The sequence below is a fragment of the Hyperolius riggenbachi genome, chromosome 11, assembly GCF_040937935.1.
Source record: "Hyperolius riggenbachi isolate aHypRig1 chromosome 11, aHypRig1.pri, whole genome shotgun sequence".
In the NCBI taxonomy this organism is placed as follows: domain Eukaryota; kingdom Metazoa; phylum Chordata; class Amphibia; order Anura; family Hyperoliidae; genus Hyperolius; species Hyperolius riggenbachi.
In genome coordinates, this window is record NC_090656.1 from 175,104,816 (window position 1) to 175,120,232 (window position 15,417).

The 15,417-nt window shown below is 45.4% G+C and overlaps 1 protein-coding gene across 2 annotated transcripts in view; it reads right to left on the bottom strand.

Annotated features, from left to right (window-relative positions):
- Positions 1-2,543: 2,543 nt before the first annotated feature.
- The window catches only part of SLC38A8 (solute carrier family 38 member 8), a 53,277-nt gene continuing 40,403 nt past the window's right edge, over positions 2,544-15,417 (bottom strand). For both annotated transcript variants that reach the window (XM_068260162.1, XM_068260163.1), the window contains exons 6-10: positions 13,349-13,463; positions 10,467-10,614; positions 7,162-7,361; positions 5,655-5,706; positions 2,544-3,202 (exon numbers count right to left, since the gene is read on the bottom strand). In XM_068260162.1, coding sequence (XP_068116263.1) covers positions 3,100-3,202; positions 5,655-5,706; positions 7,162-7,361; positions 10,467-10,614; positions 13,349-13,463 — 618 coding nt within the window. In that variant the 3' untranslated portion in view covers positions 2,544-3,099. The remainder of the gene's footprint in view (positions 3,203-5,654; positions 5,707-7,161; positions 7,362-10,466; positions 10,615-13,348; positions 13,464-15,417) is intronic.

Sequence of the window (15,417 nt, forward strand, 5' to 3'; positions counted from 1 at the left end):
GTGCCACTGCTGGAGATCCCATCAATGGTTAAGAGAGCAAAAAGATTGTAGAGATGGCACACCTTACCCAAAAGGTGGGTGCATACCCTGCAGGTGCTAAGACAAAGCACCCAGCAAGCAAACGGTCAAGTGTAGGTTCAGGTTAGCACACCATCTTCAATATCCAAATGATTCTTTTTATTGCTTTATCATACATAATGTATATGTGCTGATGAAGCAATAAACAGAATCATTTGGATATTGAAGCTGGTGTGCTAACCTGAACCTACACTTGACCGATTGTTGGTAAAGAGGAGATGCAATTTCTTAGCTGATTTTGAGGCCCTGGTTGGATCCTTGTATCCTTTCGCCCTCACCCCACACGCCTTTAGATAGTTTAAAATCTGCCGTAAGAGAACAAAATGAAACCTATTTGGTAGTATTTTTGCCAATAGAATTAACACTTATGTACCAGACCCAATCTATTATGACCAGGCTGGGCTTATAGAGGAAAGTGAAGCTTGACACCACATTATTAGAGCTGTAGATATTGTTCAATATGCTAAACAGAAGAGAATTACCTTGTTTTGTCCACTGAACACTGCCAAAAAAGCTTTCAATATAGTAAGTTTAAAGTGTATAAATAAATTGATTAAAAAGTGTTCCTTTCATTTATTTTTTTAATCCAGAGTATGGCATCAAGTCAATAAAACTTCTCGGATATCGATCTGGTCAGTTAAGTAGCAGGTGGGGTGTCTGCTACACTATATACATTAGAAGTGCAATGCAATTAAAAGTATGCTTCACTGCCACTGTAAATGCGCACGTTAATTTATCCGACAGAATCCACTGAACTCAATGTAAACATGTCCTAGATATAAAATTACATCCATTAGGATACGAATATATTGTCCGTTGCGATGGGACACAACGGATGCAGTGTGAAAGAATCCCAAGATGACCACCAAAACAAGAGTGGTTTAACAGGTTGAGATCACTGATGTTTTTAACTCATCTTTTCTCATTTCCTTTGTTTTGCATTAAATTGTAGTCCGTGTCATTACTGGTAGCACGGGGCAATACCTGTATATTATATAGGTTACACAGGTAGTCTAACTCCTCCATGATGGTACATCCATACATACCATTGCCAGAAGGTTTGCGGTGTGCCACAGCACAGTATTAAAGTCATAGAGGAGATTCCAGGAGACAGGCAGTTACACGATGAGAGCTGAGAAGGGCCATAGAAGGGCCTTAACCCATCAGCAGCCATGCAAACTACTGATGGCGTGTCTCATGACGCCAATATTGACATGGAGACCCAATGGGGGGGGGGACGTTTAAAGTTTGCCCAGGCTTGTCCCAAGAGAACATCTAAAGCTAGGTTCTAATTACCTGTCTGTTCCTGCACTTCATCCTCTGAACTAAGTGGAACAGGCACCAAGAAGAATCATTTTGCAGGCCCCAAGTCAAGACCACCTGCTATGCAAGGACTATGGGCAACCATTCTGGCACAAGGTTTACAATGCAGATCATCCACAAAATCATGGATTTCCACTGAGTGCTGGATCCTCTCCACCAAAAACACATCACACCTTAAAGAGACTCCGTAACAAAAATTGCATCCTGTTTTTTATCATCCTACAAGTTCCAAAAGCTATTCTAATGTGTTCTGGCTTACTGCAGCACTTTGTACTTGCACAGTCTCTGTAATAAATCAACTTATCTATCTCTTGTCAGACTTGTCAGCCTGTGTCTGGAAGGCTGCCAAGTTCTTCAGTGTTGTGGTTCTGCTATGAACTCCGCCTTCCAGGCCCCTCTATGCACACTGCCTGTTTGTTATTTAGATTAGAGCAGCTTCTCTCTTCTCTCATATCTTTTACAAGCTGGATAAATCGTCCTCTGAGCTGGCTGGGCTTTCACATAGTGAGGAATTACAGACAAGGGCAAAGCTGTTTGCAGGAAGAAAAGAGCAGCCTGAAACTTCAGTGCATGAGAGATGCAGGGGGAAAGAAACACACAAATGATCTCTTGAGATTCAAAAGGAAGGGTGTATACAGCCTGCTTGTGTATGGATGTATTTTCTATGTGTGGACATACTGTACATCAACCTACTTCCTGTTTTGGTGGCCATTTTGTTTGTTTATAAACAAACTTTTAAAAACTGTTTTTAACCACTTTTAATGCGGCGGGGAGCGGCGAAATTGTGACAGAGGGTAATAGGAGATGTCCCCTAACGCACTGGTATGTTTACTTTTGTGCGATTTTAACAATACAGATTCTCTTTAAGGGCACACTTTGTAATGTCCTCTAATCTACGCATCTCTAATCTAGTAGCAGTTTGTAAAAAGATGCTTAATTAAAAAAAAGAAACAAATCAGTAGTATTGACCTCAGTAAACATTCAGGTGTGTCTGCTTTCTATTCTAGGAACAGCCTCTTCTTTGTCCTCCTACATAGTATAAACAAGGCCAGTACTGCAGCCAGCTGCTGCCAAGTTAACACTGATATGAGCTATTCCACGCATAGATCCATACTGTACACAATGAGACATTCACCAAGGTATTTTTTGAAAGAACATTTAATTTTAAAAGGATAAAAAAAATTAACTTAAAAAAAGGGACACTTTATGCACATGAAGAGAAACAAACTGCAAAGAGAATAAGGGCTGGTTTACAGTGAATGCCCTGTACCAGTGTACCCATTGCCGGGCAGATTCCATGCCATTCTCAGTGTAATTGTTCCATACAACCAATGCCATACAAACATGCATGTGACGTCAAACCTTGTTCTGCTGCTGTTCACTTAATTAAAAATGTACTGCTGTGTCTTGTGCTTTTTTTTGTGGGCTAACCTCTTCTATACCTACCCATAACCCCTTACTGACCACAGAGCCACCAACAGCTTTAACACACTTCACTATTCCTTCACAAATGCTCAACCCTAACCTAGCTTTTCACCTAGCCCTTCAACTGATACCAATTTCTACCCAACCTCCTAAACTACCTTAAACATTATTAAAACTCAGTATCTTATGCTCTCTGGAGCTTGCTTTTCTTCATGTGCCAGCAGAGCCACTAGAAATAAAAAATAATATTAATACATATTAAAATCTGACATCTCAGAACTTGTGCATGAGTTCCATAACTGCGATTGTCGTGCTCTGGCCGAAAATGAAAGCCCCACAGAGAACAGAAATGATCCCCCAGATGAGTAAGCATGATCTGCAAAACAACAATAATAATTGGTCAGGCCCACATCACTGTCAACTATTGGCAATAGAAATACTGCATGAACATCACTATATTTCACATATGCCACGCCTTCTAGCCTTGGGGTTGCAGAATACTGGATTCCATTCCCACCAGGAACTATATTTGCATGTAGTTTGTGTGCTCTCCCTATTTTAGAAAAGGTCTCCTATGAGCAGCCTATTTTCCTTGCATGTCCTAAAGTCATCATTAAGGGAAAACAATGAAATAGCCAGTTTTCTAACCTACATTTACTCTGTTTACATTAATATCATGCTCACTATAAAATACTGTAAATAATGAACAATAAATATTGATTCCACAGGAGCGATTTACTCAAATCACAGTTGTGGGTCCTCCCAAATTTTTGAAGTGTTTGGGTTTCAATAAAAAGTATAGGGTTGCTGCAAAATCACTGTACAAATCGCTAGCAGGAAGGAAGGAAAGTCCGGCTGCTGTACTGTATGAATTGCTAGAATTAAATTCAAAAGTGCTTTAAAAATCACTCGAAATTGCTCCGGAGAATGCTGTTAAATTTGTTATAAAGGGCGCTTACCAATTGCGTTTTGTGATTTCTAGTGGGCCCCAGCCCTAATATAAACTCTCTGCTGGGGTTAAGAGCAGGAGCATAACTGCAAATCATGGATCCACCAGTAATACTTTGACAGAGACCCCCAACATTCACAGCCCTTTCCCAGTCTCCTCTTGGTGTCACCAACAGTCGGGGCCCTTCTGCCAAGTCATATAGCAAGTATGGCCATCATGATCCCCCATCCATGCCAAATCCTCTAACCTCTGCCTCCCCCTCCCCTCATGCAGTTCCTCCCATACTTGTACCCCTGGCTGTGGTGTACCTAGGGAATTTGACACCCGGGTGCTGATTATTTACAGACACACTCCCCCACCCCAAGAAAAACAAACTTTTTATGGGAGGGTGGACAGGTTGGGATGCCAAGAGTATTGCTGAAAATGTGGGGTTATTTTGGGGGAAAAGGAGTCATCAGGATGTGGATGGAGCTAACTGTTATCAAACTCTGTACTCTATACAGTGCTGCAGAAGATGTCAGTGCCATATAACCACAATAATAATATGGTAGGATATTATACTATGACTATGGTATGATTAGATTGTGAGCTCCTCTGAGACAGTCAGAAAAGGGGGGACATATGAAAGAGGGTGATTCGGGAGGAGGAGGAGCGGGGGGGGGGGGGGGAGATAAAGAAGTAGAGGCACAAGACAGAGAGCCTGGTGGGAGAGGAGAAATGGCAGGCAGGACTCCTCAGGACTGCATAAAAAAGGAAAGAGGAGTCCGCACACACACACACACACACACTTGCTGGAACACGGTGTAACGATTTATTGTCCCATCTGTGATCTGACCGATAGGCCGCCATCGTTTCGGGGCCTGCAAGAGGTCCCCTTTGTCAAGGCATCGGCAGAAAAACATGTACATGGTAAATGTACATAGGTACAGGTTTTTCTGCCTATGCCTTGACAAAGGGGACCTCTTGCAGGCCCTGAAACGATTGTCGGCCTATCGGTCAGATCACAATTGCATGTGTGTGTGATGGGACAATAAATCGTCATACAGTGTTCCAGCAAGTCTGTGTGCGGACTCCTCTTTCCTTTTTTATGTTCTGAGCAGCCTTGGAGTCCTGCACCAGCATCCAATCACACCCTGTTGTACGGTTTTCTTTTCATGGATCATCAGGACTACAGACATCACCAGTGCTGTTTGGCAGGGACATGCTGTTAAAAGAAGCAACTGAAATCTGAAAAGAGGAAAGGGTCATGGGGGAAGGCAACAGGGTAGGAGGGGGAGCTGGGAAAAGAGATAAGATTACCTGCAATCAAGCTAATCTAAATTGCCTAGAGCTTGCTTCTCTGCTCACTACAGAAGTTGGCTGTCAGCACCTGTATCACTGGCTTCTGCAACAGCAGACTGCCTTGCATTATTGATTAATTACTTTGATCAGGTTAAATAATCAATAGTCCAGGGCACTCTGGTATTACAGCAGCCAGTGGACATGGCTACTAATGACAGGCAACTTCTGAAGCACTAAACATATCCCTGTCAATCATTTTTTCTACTGACCCAGCTCCTCTGCACATTCACTCACTGCAGGCAGAGCAAGGAAACACATTGCCCACGGGACAGGAAGGGGGATGGGTGCTACATCTAGTACAGGAAGTAGTAGTCCCATGCACTGCCTGCTGCTATTTTACAGAATGTTGCCCGACCTATGGAAAAGCTGGAAGAACACCGTGGCTGAGCACCCCAGTGGCACCCCCAGCCATGGCAACACCCGGTGCTGTGAGACCCTGCAGCCATGTGGTAGGTACACTTGCTAAGAGAAGCATACATATGTGTGCAATACTGCAAATTACAAATAAAGAATTGAATTCTACACTTCCCTTACTCACCTTTTCCATGAAACCATAGATCCAGATTCCACTGCACATATCAAACACAGCCCTGCAAAAACATACAAAAAAGATGAAATGGTGCCTTCAAAAATATCTACATCCACATATCCAGTATTATCAAGAGTACTTAAAACAAATCTGAGGTTACGGAAGAAAAGCACCTTTTACAGGGTACTCCTATCGGGAGAGGGAAGCACGGAAGTGATTGGGCTTAGCTATTTCCGCCTAGCGCGCATGTGCAGGGAGACCACTCTTTGGTATCCCAATAATAGAACAAGCCTGCGGAGGAGGACAAGTGAAGCCTCCTTAGGATCCAGAGGTTTCCCCCTCCTGAGGTGAAAAGCCCTTAGGGGCACTTTTCTATCTCACATGTTTACTTTAACTGCAGGAACTATGAAGTGCCAGTGGGATGGTGGGAATTTTGTTTACCTAGTAACATGCTTAGCTCAGCATTAACATAACAAAAAGCTTCCCATTTTGGATAAGATAAGGACACTATGACCAGGTGGTAATTGAATCCCCCCCCCCAAAGAGTTTATACAATGATGTAAGGCTGTTGTCTAGATGAGGTTTGCTGTGGAACAGTAAGCTGTGGCAGTAGGGAGGAAAAATTAATGCTGCGCTGCATTGCACGGAAAAAAAAATGACAGATGTAAGATTTGCCGTTGCAGAGAAACAGTAAAAATGCAAACCAACAGAGATATTTTATTTTTTTTCATATTACTTTTATCCCAAATCTGACAGTGAACACTAAAAACAGGATAGGTAAGCTAAATGAGTAATTTCTTATTGGATGATTGTTTGTATTTTCAGTTAATATAGCATTTTATCCCACTTTAAGGACTTCAGTTATGCACCAATAGCATTAGAATAAGGAACAGCAGGGTTGCTCTTAAAGGGTACCTAAAGCGACATTATGGTCCCCAGTTTAACTTACCCTAGGCTTCTTCCAGCCCCCTGTAGTCATCCTGGTCCCTCCCTGTCCTTCCGCACCACTCCATTCAGCCACTGCCCCCTCTGAAATCTGGCCGAATCAGCCAGACGCAGACGACTGCGCATGTGCAGCCCCAGGCCATGCATGCCTCAATCGCACTCCCATGGCTGAGAGCGCTCTTGCACATGCCTAGTTACAATAATTTTAACTGCAGAAGCACAGAACTTTCCAGACCAAGGGAGAGCGATTGAGGCATGCATGGACCGGGCTCTTGCCTACAGCTCTCGGATGGGCACATCAGCTGATGGGAGAAGAGCAGAAAGATAGTGAGGGCCCAGGAAGACTCCAGCGTGCTGGAAAAAATCCAAGGTACGTTAAGCTGGGGAACATAGTGTTGCTTTAGGTTCCCTTTAATGACCTCAGCAAGCCAACTTACGTCGAACTCCACTGTCACTATGAAAAGCCATAAAACTAAAAATATTATGTAAATCTGTTCTAGAATATCAGCAGTTTTAAATATGCCAAGGACAACACAATGTTTTTAAACAGAGGAAGCGGAGAGCAGCTGACCTGGGAATATGAAGATAAAGAAAGCACTGATTCCTCCTATAATGGAGATGACTTCACTGATGTCCGGAACAAAGAGGGCAATTATGAGAGTGACCAGAATCCATAGTACTGTAAGTGTAATCCGCACAAAACGCTCATAAGAAGGTGTAACATATACAGTCATGTGCTTGTGGTTCAACCAAAGTTCTTGCAGGACGGACCTAGACGTAGAGAAAAACAGACAACAGGAGTAAAACTAGCATGGATAAAGAGGAGAAAAATCATTGCCAACACCCTGGTCCCTGCCCTCTAGATCCACATGGGTATGATTTCGATCCTTAGGCCCGGTTCACACTAGACAAATCAAAAAGCTGATCCAACTAAAAACGGACCTGTAGAACACAGTTTATAATTGGCATCAGTTTTTGATCGGAGACACTCCATTCTGGCGGATGCATCGATCTGTAAAAAGGTCACTGCAGACCCAAACTTGCAGTCTGTTCGGCGGAATGGGACAAACAGATCCATTCTAATGGAGCAAAGTAAACGGATCCTATTGATTAACATAGGATCAGTTCAATGCCATTAGAAAATGGACCGTTTTTAAGACCAATTTGAACCAGGCATTATTTACTTGCAAGCAAGATCAACAAGCAGTTTAAACAACATACATCTGCTTCTCCACATCCACTGCAGGGAATTTAGAAAAGTCAAAGCCTACAGTCTTGAGATGCTGCAGCAACTCTGTATTGAATCGTGTGACAACCAATGCACTTTGTATCTCTTGGGGCTTAGTCATTGAAGTACTGTATCACCTCACCTCACCTGGCACGCGAATTGCAGGGGCCCGGGGTGTTCTGAAGGGGTGAGGATGCCGGCTCAGGGTCCCTGGGGGGAAATTTGGCTGCAGCAAAGATCCCCATAGCTGTTTTTGTGGTCAAGGGGGTGTCTGTTGGAGGCCCCACAAGTTAATTTTTCCTGGGGGCCCTATTGACACTAGAACCGGCCCTGAGTGGCTGCATGCCAAGGGACTCTGCCAAGGACACAGAGGCCGCCTGGTGTTTGAAGCTGGGAATTTGGAAGGAATGTATATTGGAGCTGCAGTCCCAGAACCAGAGTAACTGCCTGATAACCCCACAATGCTTCCTTCCCCACCCAGGAGATAAATTACATTTCAGTTGCAGTTCTAATGATTTTAGGAAAGGGGGGGGGGGGGGGTTAGTTCCTAATTATGCTGAGTTATCTACTATTGCTCTGTGGGGCACATGATATCTGCTCTTATGTTGGAAGACATGTCTGCACTACCATTCATGGGGCCCCCATACGAGACCTTGGCCCCCCCTTCCCTAATGTTGGGGTCCATCTCACAAGGGTCAAAAAACAAGTGTGGCCCTCATGATCTTCACACCCATAACAAGTGTAGCCACAAAACCTCCTGATCTGATGTATAGTCCCCTGTATCAGAGGAAGGGCGGGTTTGTAGTTGGGGCTACATAACAGCTGCACTTGTTATGTGAGGGGCAGGTGCTAGCATGCTTGGACCTCTGAGGCAGCAGAAGTGCTGCTGAAGAGTGAAGATGATTAGCAACAGCTTTACTACCCTAAAATTCCACTTATGCAGATCCCTATTCCTTTAATACCTAATGTTTGTAGTTTCTAAGAGGTCCTAAATACACCGGTATTGCACATACCGTATTTTTCGGACTATAAGACGCACTTTTTCTCCCCCAAAAGTGGGGAGAAAAAGTTACTGCGTCTTATAGTCCGAATGTAGCACAAACCTACCTATCCTGGCACTTGTTTCCATTCTATTGAAGTGAGTAGAGGGGAGGCAGCAGCGCTATCCATAGTGTTTCCACTCCGTTGTAATTACCTGCAGTACTTCACCTTTGATCTTAAACTTTAATTATGCCCCGCGGCAGCCCGATCCTTGAAGTAGCCGCTGTTATTACCCGCAGTGTTTACCATAATCTTAATCTTTAATTGTGCCCCGCTGCGCTTTACCATTGATCTTTAATTGTGCCCCGCTGCGCTTTACCTTTGATCATTAATTGTGCCTCGCTGAGCTACCTTTGATCTTTAATTGTGCCCCGCAGCGCTTTACCTTTGATCTTTCATTGTGCCCCGCAGCAGCGCGATCCGTCGTCCCCGCAGCAGTGAGATCCACAGCGCTTCCAAGCGGCATTGGAGCAGCCGCTGTAATGATTTGCAGGGACTGTCACGTTGTACGGCTGCCTCTATCTTCATGCCCAGCATCAGCGCAATCCCAGCTGACAGGCACATCTTCAGCCGCTTTAGTGGCAGAGTCCTCAGAGGCTTCCGTACTGGGGCGCCCTCTCATGACCTGCGGCGCACGTGGTCATGAGAGGGCGCCAGTACACAGGGCAGTACGGAAGCCTCTGAGGACTCTGCCACTAAAGCGGCTGAAGATGTGCCTGTCAGCTGGGATTGCGCTGATGCTGGGCATGAAGATAGAGGCAGCCGTACAACGTGACAGTCCCTGCAAATCATTACAGCGGCTGCTCCAATGCCGCTTGGAAGCGCTGTGGATCTCACTGCTGCGGGGACGACGGATCGCGCTGCTGCGGGGCACAATGAAAGATCAAAGGTAAAGCGCTGCGGGGCACAATTAAAGATCAAAGGTAGCGCAGCGAGGCACAATTAATGATCAAAGGTAAAGCGCAGCGGGGCACAATTAAAGATCAATGGTAAAGCGCAGCGGGGCACAATTAAAGATTAAGATTATGGTAAAGCACTGCGGGTAATAACAGCGGCTACTTCAGGGATCAGGCTGCTGCGGGGCATAATTAAAGATTAAGATCAAAGGTGATGTACTGCAGGTAATTACAGCTGCTACTATGGATCACACTGCTGCCTCCCCTCTGCTCACCACAATTGAATGATTTGCATCCTGGACACCCAGACCGGACCCAGCTACTGCCACCATGGGGCTGGTGAGAACCTGAAATGTAATTGTAGTGATTGATTAATGTAGATGGGGAGGATGGGGGCTGTTGTGTAGTGCAGTGTAGCTATGGGGGCAGCAGGGGTGTAGCTTGTAAGTGTAATTTAGACAGAGACATCTTTGGGGGGGAGGAAAGGTCCATAAGACACTCCTGGACCATGGACTCACCTAGGATTAGTTTTTTTTTTTTTCCCTGGTTTTTACCCCATAAACCTGGGTGCGTCTTATAGTCCGGAGCGTCTTATAGTCCGAAAAATACGGTAACTCTGTAATCTTCTCATAAAAAATGGGATCAAAGTTCCCAGCAAAGCCTTCACACAACTGATGTACTGGTTGCTTGGAGCTGCTTTAGGGCACTTACCTCCCCAGTAACAGGATGATGGGATAGATGGTGATGATTGAGACAGTAAAGAGCAGCCTGGCAATCAAGACAACAACGTCATTTCCAGGATAGGACATCAGAATATCAGCTGCAACAGCTTCTCCAAACGTGAGGGATCCATAAATACCTGGGGGGAGGAAACTCTGCACGTCAGCGGAACATCCTCTCTATTTGCAGCTCAGTCTGTTTATCCACCTGTATATAATGATCTTATAAGGTAGCAGGAAATTTGGACACCCGCGGCTCATGGACAATTTTGGCGCCGCATAGGCATTCATGCAAATATCATTAAAGGACAACAGTAGTGAGAGGTATATAGAAGCTGCCATATTTGTTTCCTTTTCAGCAATACCAGTTGCCTAGCAGCCCTGCTGATCTATTTGGCTGCAAGAGTGTCTGAATCATGCCAGAAACAAGCATGCAGCTAATCTTATCAGATCTGACAATGTCAGACACACCTGATCTGCTGCGTGCTTGTTCAGGGTCTATGGCTGAAAGTATTAGAGGCAGAAGTTCCGCAGGATAGCCAGATAACTTGTATTGCTTAAAAGGAAACAAATATGGCAGCCTCCACATAGCTCTCACTACAGTTTCCCATTAATACGGCGTCCAAAGCAAAAATTTGGTCGCCAGCAGCTGCTATCGCCATTTTTGATCTTTTTGCTGACATTTGTGTCATTTTAATGACAAACTACTAAAGAGCTGATCTTTACTTTTGTGGTGCCAGCCTTTCTTGTGGATTCTTTGTATGTACAAATTGTACGTTTGTAAGGGTGTTTGTGGGGGAGGAAACAGTTAGGGTTAGGTTTCAAGAAGGGTGTTTGTGTGTGTGTGTGTGGGGGGGGGGGGTGACAATGTCATGTTAGGGTTAGGCACCCACGGGAGGGTGGGGGGGGTCTTAGTGTTAGGCACCACCAGGAGGGTCTTCGGGTTAGGCATCAGTAGTGGAAGATTCTGCATGAGAGTAGGGTTATGTTAAGCTGTAGTAAAATATCGGTAAGATTTTCTACGATTTTATTCTCATTAACAATTTTCATTCCTCAATATTATTACGATATATACACCATCTACACTTTAAAAGTGAAGAATATTGGTAGATATGAACACATTTTTTTGTTTCTATGAAATGGACATTACCGATATTTTTGTTAACAAAATCCTTTTTTCCTGGCGCCCCTTTTTTCATGCACTCCCTTCTGAATAGGGCTGCCAGAAAAGGGCAAAGCTCAGTGCACAATATAGGAGATACTGGGGCACTCTGGGGGAGGGGGCGATTAAGTCACCCTTTGAAATCAAGAGTTTTGCCGAGTTCTGCTATTACGTAATGCAAAATATTCACCTTCAAATAGGTACTTGGAAACCATACCAAATTTTTAATTTCTACAAGATAAGGAAAGCAGAGGTTGGAAAACTATATGAAGCTGTAGATACAGCTTAATGCATAGCTCTCAGAAAAGGGTATTTACTATCCAGACTTCTTTGCCAAATAACAGTGTTATTTGGATAATTGATTTCCGTATCCAGGCATAGATCCAAAAATGCCATTTAATAGCTTAGCAGTCATCAAACATCGCTTTTTTCTGTGTGAAAAGCACATTTCTAATGTGAGGTTCTGGCAAAACGACTAAAAGTATGTGGCAAGGGGTGGGCAGGGTCCCTTTAAGTCAGGGGTCTCAAACTCGCGGCCCGCGGGCCATTTGCGGCCCTCGGTACAATATTTTGTGGCCCACGCCGGCAAAAGCAAAAGAGACACGGAAGCGAACTATTTTACCTTATAGTTCGCTTCAGTGCTCCCAAGTAATCCGCCGCATCCCCACCGCTAAACGAGTGCTGCAGAGCCCCCAAATCCCCCTGGCAAACATCCACGACTGCGCTGAGGGGCAGAGCTTCCAGCTGTAGCTCTGCCCCTCCTGACGTCAATCACCGCACGGATCGCCGCCTCTCCCCACCCCTCTCTGTGAAGGAAGAGTGAGAGGGGCGGGCAGAGGGGGCGATCCGCTGCGATTGACGTCAGGAGGGGTAGAGCTGAAGCTGAAAGCTCTGCCCCTTCCAGGAAATGCCGGCGGATTGCCCCCCGGGCGATTTGGGGGCTCTGCAGCCCTCATTTTGCGGCGGGGGCACAGCGGATTACTTGTAATGGGAGCACTGAAGCAAACTATAAGGTACAATAGGCAAAATAGTTCACTTTTTTCGTGAAATCCCTTATGCGGCCCCAGGGCCGGGCCGAGGCATAGGCTGGAGAGGCTCCAGCCTCAGGGCGCAGTGTAGGAGGGGGCGCACAATTCACTCAACTGTCATTCCTAATTGTGTTTGAAGCAGAAAGAAATAAGAATAGGGGATACATAGCAGTGACTGCAAGCCAGATAACTAGATATTAAGGTGTTGGGGAGGTTGTGGGCCCTGTGGCACCTCTTAGTCTAATAGCAATCAGTGTGTGACGGCTGGGGTGGCAGGGATGGAGGGGCGCACTTTGGTGTTTCAGCCTTGGGTGCTGGAGGACCATGTCCCGCCTCTGTGCGGCTCAGCCTCATCCTGACTTTTCCTCCTGCGGCCCCCAGGTAAATTGAGTTTGAGACCCCTGCTTTAAGTGGATGAGTAACTGCAAGCTTTGATTTGCTAATGCCAGTCTCTGACCCGTTGGGTGGGGCTCATTAGAATATTAGCAGAGAGTTTTTCTCATCATTAGTATCTAGACCCTGGAGTTCCAGTTATGTATGAATATGTTCTACATGTAGCAGCTCCTAGCATGTATAATTATTATTACTTCAGTGAGGTGAATGTCATGGTTAGGTTTGCTATGAATTACAGCTTTTCACAGTGTACCAGTAACAAGAACGACAGAGAAAGCAATACATATCTACCTGTCAGAGAATAGATGAGCAGACATATGAGCATCGACACCACAGACACGGCAACCCAGTTAGACAGACACTTGTTCTTCATGCTGCTGTAAATGGTGATACAGGCTTCATGGCACTGGAAGACAGAAACAGTCACACTTATTTCACATTGATGGATATGTCACTGTCTGAGGACATAGTGAACAGGCAGCTGCCAGCTATACATAGCAGCTTAATGAAAAGTCACTCATTTTATTCATATAAAGCCCATGTCAAGTTTAAAATGTTACATGTGTGACATGCACCCTGATGCATAAACGGTTGGTAAAGTTTAGAGAGCATTGCGCAATTAGCGCAACCTTTCTTTACCCACATAACGCAAGTTATATAATACGCTATACTCCCTCGACATTCATACTGCTGAAATTGCCATACACTGCCTGTGCATGGAAACTTTACTGACTGCATCAGGCCCATGATGAAATAAACATGTACATGTACAGTCGTAGCCTGCGGTTATTTTTCCCCCTCAAAGGTTTAAAGGGTACCTAAACCAAAAATGTATTTAAGATGAAATCAATATGGTTGCTCCTAGTACTTCCAGTTCTTTCATCCAGAGTCTCTCCAGTTCTTTCATCCAGAGTCTCTCTCATTTCCTGTTTGTCTTTTATTATTTGACTGCTACCCGAGGCTTTCAATGAGCACATATGCACTGGGCATGAGTGTATTCATGAACCGCGTATACCCAGAGCACATGAAAGAGCGCATTTGCACTGGGCATGTGCAAATTCCCAAACCGCACATGCCCTGTAAAAGGAATCACTTGCTCAAGTGATTCCTATTGCTGGGCATGCGCAGTTCATAAACTCATGCATGCGGAGTAGCAATGTGTTTGTTCACAACCGCAAGCACTTCCATTGCAGCAGCATAAGAGCTGGGAGGGACACTGGAGATTACTAAGTACTTGCAAAAACATTACTTAAAGGACAACTGTAGTGGGAGGGATATGGAGGCTGCCATATGCATTTCTTTTCAAACAATACCAGTTGCCTGGCAGCCCTGCTGGTCTATTTGGCTCCAGTAGTCTGAATAACATCAGAAACAAGCATGCAGCTAATCTTCTCAGCTCTGACAATAATGTCAGAAACACCTGCTCTGCATATGCCTGTTCAGGGTCTATGGCTCAAAGTAATAGAGGCAGAGGATCAACAGGATAGCCAGGCGACTAGTATTTCTTAAAGAGAACCCGATGTGGGATTTTATTATGCTATTGGGGCACAGAGGCTGGTTGTGCACACTAAGACCAGCCTCCGTTGCCCCATGGTGTGCCTCCAAGACCCCCCTGCGCGCCGCTATACCCCCGCAGTGCTGGCGACACGCAGCGTGTCGCCAGCACAATGTTTACCTGAGCGCTGTCTGTCAGCGGCGCTCCCCCGCCTCCTCCGTATCAGTGCTACCCGCTTGTGTCCCTTCCCTCCCGCTGATTGGAGGGAAGTGACGCGGGCGGGTAGCGCCGATACGGAGGAGGCAGGAGAGCGGCGGTAACAGACAGGCTTAGGCGTGTCGCCAGCACTGCGGGGGGTATAGCGGCGCGCAGGGGGGTCTTGGAGGCACACCATGGGGCAACAGAGGCTGGTGTTAGTGTGCACAACCAGCCTCTGTGCCCCACTAGCATAATAAAATCCCACCTCGGGTTCTCTTTAAAAGGAAATACGGTACTAATGTATTATCCCGTTTGGAAGGTTTGGCAGCTTTTATGTTAAAGTTCAGTTTGCTCCCTCAGGAAGATCTGACCATTTTTGGAAAGTCGGTATGATGCTCAGTTCTCAAGTTATGGGGTTTTGAAGGAGGGGTGTCCCATGAACTTGGCTGCAGAAAGTGTAATTACAGAAGTACGGGAGGAGCCCTACATGATGATAAGCAGCACACCCGGTAGGTCGTCTTCTTCCTTCGCAGTATAAATCTGTGTCTTCAAAACTTATGTCAAGTGCCCTGGATCTCTCATTACAGATGAAGGAGCAGCGCAGCTATGCACCCTCGTCTCCTCTCTGTCTTCCTGGCAAGGGCAGGAGACTCAATTCTCTCTGCAG